This window comes from Chrysochloris asiatica, unplaced genomic scaffold, assembly GCF_000296735.1.
Source record: "Chrysochloris asiatica unplaced genomic scaffold, ChrAsi1.0 scaffold00011, whole genome shotgun sequence".
Lineage (NCBI taxonomy): Eukaryota > Metazoa > Chordata > Mammalia > Afrosoricida > Chrysochloridae > Chrysochloris > Chrysochloris asiatica.
The window spans coordinates 37,163,537-37,173,733 of record NW_006408529.1 but is presented as its reverse complement, the minus strand read 5'-3'; the positions used below and the strand labels follow the sequence as shown (position 1 = coordinate 37,173,733).

Sequence of the window (10,197 nt, the reverse complement as noted above, 5' to 3'; positions counted from 1 at the left end):
TGTAGCATAGTATTCCATTGTGTGTATATACCATTGTGTAAAAATATTCCATTGTGTAAAAAAAAAAAAAGTAGTACATGGATATTTAGTTACCAGAAATTCAAGCCAGATTCAGGAGAGGATGTGAAAGCAGGGATATCATTGCTAACATCAGATGAAAATTAACTGATAATATTGAATACAAGAAAGCTATTTTAGTGTGATGGACCAGTCACTGGCGAAGGATATCATGCTTGGTAAGGTGGAGGGTCAGAGAAAAAGAGGAAAACCCCAATGAGATGGATTGGCCAAGTGGCAGCATTGGTGGACTTAACCGTAGCAACAGTAGTGAGGTTGGCCCAGGATCGGACAGTATTTCATTCTTCTGTGCATAAGGTAGTTATGAGTCGGTACCAACTCGATGGCACCTAACAAAAACAACAATTAACTCTGCAAAGGCATTTGACTGTGTGGATCTTTAAAACTATGGATAACATTACGAAGAATGGGATTTCCAGAACACGTAAATGTATTCATGAGGAACCTGTACGTAGACCAAAAGCAGTCATTCAAACAGAACCAGAAGATACTGCCTAGTTTAAAATCAGAAAAGGTGTACAGCAGGCTTTTATCCTTTCACTATACTTATTCCATCTATATGCTAAGCAAATAATCCAAGAAACTGAACTTTAAGAAGAACATAACATCAGGATTGGAGGAAGACTAATTAATAACTTATGATATGTGGATGGCACAACTTACTTGCTGAAAGTAAAAAGGACTTGAAACACTTACTGATGAAGATCAAGCACTACTTCAATATAAAGAAAACTAAAGTCCTCACAACTGCAACAATAAACGCACCATGATAAATGAAGAAAATATTGAAGTCAAGGATTTCATTTTACTTGGGTCCACAATAAGTGTCCAACAAGGCAGCTGTCAGGAAGTCAGATGACATATTGCTTTGAGCAAATCTGCTACAAAGTATCTCCGTGAAGTGTTAAAAAAGCAAAAATGTCACTTTGAAGATTAAAGTGTGCCTATCCTAAGCCATGGTGTTTTCGATCATCAAATATACATTTGAAATCTGGGCAATGAATAAGGAAGTCTGAAGAATTGATGCCTTCAAATTACGGTTGTTGTTGTTGTTGTTATGTGCCATCGAGTCGGTTCCGACCCATAGCGACCCTGTATAGGGTTTCCGAGGGTGTAAATCTTTACAGGAGTAGAAAGCCTCATCTTTCTCCCACGGAGCAGCTGGTAGTTTCGAACCGCTGACCTTAAGGTTCGCAGCCCGATTCGTAACCACTACGTTACCAGAGCTCAAATTATGGTAGTCTCAAAATATTTTGAATACACCATGAACGGTCAGGAATGAACACATTTGTCTTAGAGAAAGTACAGCCAGAGTCCTTCTCAGAAGCTAAAATGGGGACACTTCGTCCCATGTTCTTTGACCACGTTAGCATGAGCGACTAGTTTCTGGAATGGGAAATACTGCTTAGTAGAGTAGAGAGTCTGTGAAAGTGAGAAAGACCCTCAGCAAAGTGGATTGACACTGTTGTTGCAACAATGAGTCCAAACATAACAGCAGTTGTGAGGATGGAGCATGATCAGTATTTTGTTCTGGCATACCTGGGGTATTCTGAGTCAGAATTGACTCAAGGACACCTAAGGACAGTAACAGTCAGTGCTGAAAACATTTTCTCACCTTTCCCTTTGCAACAAAACTACAGGTGAATAAAGATAGTCTCAAGATTAAAAAAAATTAGGATGGCAAGACCTTTATCTCTCGTAATTCAAACATATTATCAGGAGGAACCAATGCTGGGAGAAGGTCATTATGCTTGGTAATTGGAGTGTTAGTGAAAAAGAGGGAGACCACCCAGTGAGCTGGATTGGCATAGTGGCAGCAGCAATGGGCCCAATCACAACAATGATTGTGAGGATGGCACAGGACCAGGCAGTGTTTCATTCTGTTGTACTTAAGGTCGCTGAGTCAGGATTGACTCAGCAGCAACTAACAACAACAGATACCCAATTCTGCACGTGCCATAAACCATTACATTGTAAACTAAATGTTACTAAGTGCTGTGGAATTGGTTCCAACTCATAGCAACCTTGTAAAGGGTTTCCAAAAGAGTGGCTGGTGAGTTTGAACGCCGACCTTGTCGTTCTAAGCAATCTTGTGGCCCAGTGCTTATCCTACAGTGCCACATGATGTGTGTATGTGAGTTATATCTCAATAAAGATTTTTTATGGAGAAATAGATTTACCTGAAAGTAAAAAGCACAAATCACTTTCTTCCCATGTGTAGTAAGAATTAAAGAAGTAATTCATTGGTTTTGCTATAAAATAGCATTTGTTGGCAGCTGGTGTTTTTGTAATAAAAAGAAATTAGGTTAAGCAGTTTAAATCTCAAGATCACCTTGGTAGTAAGGATTCACATTCCAGCTCTGTCTTTTAAAATGTTTGGTTTTGACCATTTTTCAGTCTTCCGGATTCTTTTTCTTTTTCTTTGATTATGTTACCAGGCAATTTGTTGTTATTACTATTACGTGCTCCCGAGTCAATTCCAACTCATGATGACCCCACGTAATAAAATAGAATGGCTTATAGTATTGTCTTGCTGTAATCTTTTTTTATAAGCTTCTTCTTGTAAATTTATTGTGCTGTTCTTGATGTTGCTATCAATCCTTTGAAGGTACCCAAATACCATTCTTTTAAATTATTTTTCCATTAGTTCCATTACCTTTTCTTCCTTAGAAACTTTTTCTGGCTATGCATCTTGGTAATTTGTTTGAGCCATCTTCTTGTTTTCTTCGTGTGATCTAAAATTGTCTCCGGGGCATTGTGGGGTTGTCCTGTTATATTTATTTATGTTGATGATTGTATAATTAATGTGTTCTTAGGCTCTCACCAACTGTTTTCTGTGGGATTAGTCAGAGAATGAAAGCATGTGTATTTTCCTACATGTTCGTTGTTCTCCTACCTCCCTTTTTAGAGTGTGTTTGGCTGTTATAGACTGCTCTCTGTCGTTGATCAGGTGATAAAAGAACTGTCTTGGCTCTTGCCCAGTAGGTGAAGTTGCAGAGTGCAGTGTGACTGGGATATATGGGCATGGTTGGTGTCTCCTATTGGATGGGAAAGTGAAAACCACTCATACGCAAACACACACACACACACAAAATAAACAAGTAACCAACCATGAAAGTAGAAAATAATAAAAATGAAATAACAGGCAGAAGAAAAGGAATATAACTTATAAAAACAAGAGGGACATGGAAATGGAGCTATAGAAAAGTAAGAGAAAATAAACGGAAGGAATTTAAAAAGCAGTTGAGAATAAGTATAAAAGAAGGACAGAAAAATAGAACTATGGAAGAGAAAAGAAAAAAAAAAATATTTTAAACTTAATAAAACCAGGAAAAGCGAAGATGAAAAGAGAATAGAGAAAGACCAGAATGGAAAACTGTTTAGAATACATGATGTATAAGAAGTTATTTTTAAAACTCAAATTGGAATTTTGTTAAATATCTAAATATAGATATTTGTGTCAGTTAATTTTTATTCCTAATTATCTGTTTAATGCAATTATTAGAACACTATTTTCTTCCAAAGTAAATAAATCATGGTAATGTTACTATTTTTGCTTAAGTTTAACAGATATAATAATATTTAAAGAATAGTGGCTATTGTCTTTTGGCGGGGGCTGGAGGAAATCCAAATTGCTTTAAATGTTTGATGCCTTATCTTCTCTATCTATCATTTGCAAACAAAATAACATTGTTGGTTTTGAATATGTTATTGGATTGCATATACATTTGACGTACATAAACTAAATTATAGTTTTTCTTCACTATGGAAGTTTCTTGTTCAACTATGGAAGTTTCTTGTTTTGCCAGACTGGTTTAAGAAGAATTCATTCATTCAGTTTTATTCATAAGTAACATGCTTTTATTAACTAAATATTCCTGAAGTCGATTTGTACCTCTACTGCATTAGGCGTCTAACATTTATAACAGTATAAGTAGCATTTATACTCAAATATAAAAGGTTTAAAAGACATTGCATTTGTAGCAAAAGCAGCAGCTTTATTTTTCCAGAATGAGGTTGGCTGCATTTCAAGAGAAGATGGAATAAGGAGTTACATGGTGGTATTTTCCCCACCAAGAACCTGTTCTCTTTCTGAAAGGTTGACTTTTTTTTTTATGTAAAATGGTGCTTTGCTCTCTTATTTTAATACATTGAAATAAATTATTAAAAAATACCAAAATTAAAATGCTATCCTGCCATGGAGTCATTTCTGACTCTTAGTGACACTGTAAGGAGCTCTGGTAGCATAGTGGTTAAGAATTGGGCAGCGAACCACAAGGTCAGCAGTTCAAAACTACCAGCTGTTCCATGGGAGAAAGATGAGGCTTTCTGCTCCTATAAAGATTTATAGCCTCAGAAAACCCTATACAGGGTCGCTATGAGTTGGAACCGACTCCATGGCATATCACCACCACCACCACCAGTGACGTTATATATAGGTTTTCCTTGAAGCAGCTGCTGACATGGCAGTTCATACTTACCTTGCAATCCAGTGCTTATCTTACAGCGTCACACCTGGAAACCTGTATACTGAATTGTAGTTGTTAAATGCTGTTGAGTCCATTTTGATTCATAGTGGCCCTTTACAGGGTTTCCAAGGAAGGTTTGAACTGCCAACCTTGTGGTTCACAGTTGAATGCTATCCTATGGTGCCACACCAGGATTCAATGTTGTTGTTTTTAAGTGACATCAAGTCAGTTCCAACTCATAGTGACTCTGTAGGCTTTCTGAGGAGCGGCTGGTGACCTTGACCTGCTGAACTGATGGTTCAAACCGAGTTTTGAAGTCCACATTAACATGCATTGCCACACCAGGACTCCAAAGGAGCGACCAGGTGGTTCAACTGGGGCACGAACCCAGGACCTTCTACATGTAAAGCAGACATGATAACCGCTATACTGTACAGAGTATAAATTATGTTTACATCTAATATCTCAGCCTCATAGACCTTAAAGAAGTTCATCTTGAACAGTGTAAAATCTTCCTTCTTAAAAATGATAATGTGTAATGATATTTGGGTCTTCTGAGTCTACTGTGATTCCTCTAAGCATCAAAAGAAATTTAAATTTTAGTAAGTTTTCTATTGGTCATTGCAACATGAATTACCATTACTTTTAATGTAAATTTTCTGTAAGGAATTGAATGGATTGAATCAGTGATTGCTAACCTTTACCTTCCCACTCACCACAGTGCACCTAAGTACACTCCCATCTTTAACAGTGTGAGAAGAAAGACAAACAGTAAATATTCAATCTTTTTAAGGGTGCTCTTTTTTAGCTAAGTCGAAGTAGACTTCCCGTTTGGTGCTATGGAGCATATGCTAGTTTTGTATGTTTCATGCCATCAAGTTTATTGCACCTCATAGTGATACTGTATAGGGTTTCTGAAGAGCAACTGGTGGGATTGAACCACCAACCTTGCAATTAGCAATCCAGTGCTTACCCTGCCACACCACTCCAGGTCTCCTTGTTCTGAATGTTGTTGTTACGTGCTGTCCAGTTAGTTTTGACTCATAACGACACTGTACAGGGTTTTCAGTGAGTACTTGATGAGTTTGAACTGCTGACCTTGCAGTCCAACACATGAGCCTACAGCGCCACACCAGGACTCCATAGGATACCATATTGCTGCTGTTTGTGCCATCTAGTTGGTTCCAGCTCATAGGAATTCTGTATAGGGTTTTCAAAGCTGTAAATCAATATGGGACCAGGAAGCCTGATCTTTTTCCCATGCAGTGACTAATGAATTCAAACTTCAGACCTTGCGGTTAGGAACCCAACATGTAATCTGTTACATGTGCTACCAGGGATCCTGATAACATATTATTTATAAAGATAGTACAAACTTCTTGTACCAGCCACCAAACCAGACATTTTGTCTACTTAAATACTCTACAGTAGCCCTGTGAAGGAGTTTTATGATGAAAAAAACAATTCAGTGTTTGCTCAGTGTCATTCATAACCAACGTTGTAGAATTGATAACTGAGAACTACCTTTTCTACTAGTGTCCTGTTGTTTATTGAATTTTTTTTGCCTTCATTATAAATTTTTTTCTTTTTTTTCCCCCATTTTAGCCTTCAGTTTGACCCAGCACCTCGTTCGTCGTGGAGAGCCTCATGTAACCAGGCGCACCCCTGACTACTTCCTGTAAATTACTCCAGGGAAAACCTGCCTTTATATGTGGAAGTATACTTGGCTTTTAAACATATATATATATATATATATATGTGTGTATATATATATATGTGTGTGTGTGTGTGTGTGTATATATATATATATATATATATATTTTAAAACAAAAAAAAGTACCCGTAATCTATGTGTTTCTGTAACAAATTGGGATCTGTCTTGGCATGAAGCCACATCATGGACCAAAATGTGCCACACTGATGATGACCATTTAGCACAGTTTAGACTGAAGTTCAGTACAGCCTGTGTTCTAGATCATTTTGCCTGCTGTGTTTGTAATAACCACTTTTCCTCTGAAACGTTCAAACAAAAAAGGTAACTAATTCCATCATCTCCTTGGCACTTAGTTGAGATTTTAGTTAAAGTGTTTAAATGGCATGGATTAATAAAGTTGGAGTTTTATTTTAAAGAAAATTCACAAGCTAACTTCCAATTAATCGATTATCCTTTATTTTACTGAAATGTATAATTAACTGAAGAAAAGATTCTTCTTGGGAGTATGTTGTCATAACATTTAAAGAAATTTCCCTTCATTTAAAACTAAATTACTATTTTATGTTGATCTGAATATTTCTATATAATTGTCATGATGGTGCCTGCATCCTATTCAGTATAATGAGCAAATAAACTCCATTTTAAACAAAAACTACATTGATTTACTGTGGTATGCATTAAATGAAAAGTTCAATAATGAAACTTGAGGTAAACTCTATCTATAATAGACAATTAAAAGTATAAAATATGAATTGTTTGCTAATACTATAAAATGTCACAGAGGTGGAAGGAAAATTTTTTAAACTGAAATAAAATGGTTTGTCTACACATTGTTACTTGTTATTTGGTTGTGGGTTCAAGATGGAGCCAGTGAGGTTCTTTGTTGTCCCAATTCTGCCTTAACTTTAGGTAGACCCTTTATGCTTTGGCTTTAGAGGTAAGATTTTCTTAACATTTCTGTGCCTCCCACTGTGGCAGCCAAATTTTGCCTTGCACAAGAGGTCTTCAAAAACTTCCTGTAAAAATTTCACTATCTTTTCATTTAATTTTTCCATAAACTTTTGGAAGCTCCCCATATCTGTGCTTAGGTTAGGTTCCAATTTTCCTGCCCTACCTCCAGCAGTATTTGGGTGCTCACTTTCATTATTAACATCACCACACTGCTGATGGTTTTTACTGCATATTACAGTGAAACCTGAGAGCCGGAACTTGACAGAACCACCTTAGTTTTCCAGGTCTTGCAAGTTTTCCACCTTTGATAAGGGTGCATTCTTAACACTTTTCTATTGCTGTTAGTGGAAAATATTTAAAATTTTTCTCCTCAGAATACAGGCTTTGGCTTCTGCAGGCTTTGCAGCATTTTGAAAATATTTAGAATAGTCTGTTGTTGTTAGGTGTCAAGTGGCCTTCTGTAGAACAGAACACTGCCCGGGCCTGTGCCATCTGACAATTGGTATGTTTGAGTCCATTTTTGCAGTCGGTCTCATTGAGTTCCTCTTTCACAGTTCCTCTTAAGACACAGGTCCTTTAAAATTTTCGCTCCTTCTCTGAAGGATGTTATTAAAGACAAGTGCAAACAGGCTAAGTTGAAAAAGAGCTCAAGTTAGCTTTCTCTGAGGTGATTAACAAAAACTTTCTCATTAGTTGCCATTGAGAGGGCACCACTCCATGCACAACAGGATCTTACAGATGTCCTCCATAGGGTTTTCATTGGCTGATTTTCAGAAATAGATCACTGGGCCATTCTTCTCAGTCCATCTTTGGAAGCTCCACTGAAACTTGTTCAGCATCATAGCAACATGCACACGTCCACAGAACCTCTCCACTGCCCCACCCACAAAAATATTTAAATAAGTCAGAACATTTCTCACATCACCCACTGCCTTAGAGTTGTTTACAACTCAGAGCAACCCTAGCTCTAGTCTTTACAGAAGTGAGCAGTTCAAGGCTCAACCCACCAGAGTTCCTTATTTCTCACATATAACTTCATTAGTTTTCAAGTCTGTCCTTTTTTGCCTGTTTTTGATTTTTATCTTTTAATATTTTCTCATAGGAAACTAGAGAGAAGAGTCTAATGGATCCCCATGTACGTATCAGCTTCAATAGTTACACATCTGTGGCATTATAGGATAAGCACTGAACTGCAAGCTTGGTTTGAACTGCAAGGTCAGTGGTTCAAACCTACCAGCTGCTCCTCAGAAATCTATAGAGTCACAATGAGTTGGAACCGACTCGTCAGTACTTGAAAACATATCCCCACAGATTGTCTTTCCTCATTATTGATCATTTAAAAGGAAATTTTAGTCGTATTTCCTGTCATATTGCTGTATCTGTAGAGATAAGGTTAACTGCCCTCTTACCTAACCACATTATCACACCTTGAGAAACTTAATTCCTTAATCAGACAGTTGTAATTTTCCCCTCCCTCCACCACCACCACCCACATTATAAATTTTGGCAGAAGAAAGGTTCCCCAAGGTTGAAATTTTAACCATTCTACCCCCAGTTACTCTGTGGTCCTAACAGACCTGAAACCAGCTCCATCAAGGGCCTCCCTCCACAAATTACTTCTGGATGGAGTGCCCTGAACATAGATAACACCAAGGCCAATAGGAACATCATCTAGGGCCAGAATCTCTGCTATCATATCCCCCCCACACACACACCCACCTCATGAACAGTTTTCAGAAGCCCTCCAAGTTTTCTCCTCTCTGGCTCCAACAGTTGCACTCTATTTTTGTTTTTGTTTGAGGGTTTGGTTTTTTCCTCTTGTTGTTTTTGTCTATTCTTGCTCCTCCTTCTCTTTCCATCCCCTTGAATTTTATCCTATCTCTACTTTTAGTTTTCCATTTCTTCTGTTTCTCATTTCCCTTTTTCCCCCTTTTTATTGTTCTTTACTACTTGCTACTCTTTTGCTTCTCATTTCCCCTCTCCTTGGTTTTTCTAAATTAAACAAATTTTCTTCCTCTCATTTCCTCTATGTTTTCTTGTCTAGCTCCATTTTCTTGCAGCTCTTTTCTTTTTCATAATTGTTTTTATTTTCTCTCATTTATCTTCTATATCTCCATTTCCCTTTTCCTTTTTTTTTTTGGTTGCTGTTTGTTTTTATTTCTTTTTGTCTCTTTTCTTTGTTGGTTCCTTGTTTACTTATCTTGTTTTCTTGTGTGTTGGGGGTGGAGGGGTTTTCTCTTTCCCACCTGACAGGAGACAGCAACTATACCCATAGAGCCCAGCCACAACGGTACTCTGTGCAGCTCCCCCTACTGGACTGGACTAGCCAGTACCAGCTCCTATACCACCAGATCAATGATAAATAGCAGCCAACTCCAGGCAAACATACCCTACACTGAGGTGCATGAACAACAAACAACAACAGTGTACACACTTGTATTCTCTAACAACACTCACAGGAAATGGTGAGAGCCTAAGAATACATCAACACATTATCACTAGAGACAACACTAATGTCTTAGAGAAAACAGACAATTTTAGCTCATCAAGAATGACTCAGGGAGAACAAACAAGATGGTGGATTGGGTGGAAGTGCAGTAAGGAGCTCCGTCAGCAACAACACAGAATACAGGACCAAGCCGGCTCAGGGGATGGTCCCAGAACTCTGAACCACATATAAAGGAATATTTAACAGGCTGGAAGGCTTACAGCTAGGGGAATTTATAGCAGAAGCAAGAAATCCATTGCTTTCTAATTCAAGACGTTCAGCTGTTCCAGGAGCCGCCATCTTGGATGAGACCAAGCAGGGGAAGGATCAGAGCAGCCACGGATGCCTGACAGAACCATGGAGATAAAGGTGTGGACATTCTTTTCTTTTGGTATCTAGTTTGGGTGTGGGAAAGGCAATACAAGAAGGGGGGAAGAGGTGGAAGAACAAGATAGATAGGGGAACACTGAAAGACAGGTTTGCATGGCCTAGAAGGA

General features: G+C 38.0%; 1 protein-coding gene across 1 annotated transcript in view; it reads left to right on the top strand.

The window, feature by feature from the left end:
• PPP2CB (protein phosphatase 2, catalytic subunit, beta isozyme) overlaps nucleotides 1–6,229 on the top strand; it is a 50,604-nt gene extending 44,375 nt beyond the window's left edge. The window contains exon 9 of the mRNA XM_006834524.1: nucleotides 6,153–6,229. Coding sequence (XP_006834587.1) covers nucleotides 6,153–6,229 — 77 coding nt within the window. The remainder of the gene's footprint in view (nucleotides 1–6,152) is intronic.
• Nucleotides 6,230–10,197: the final 3,968 nt, after the last annotated feature.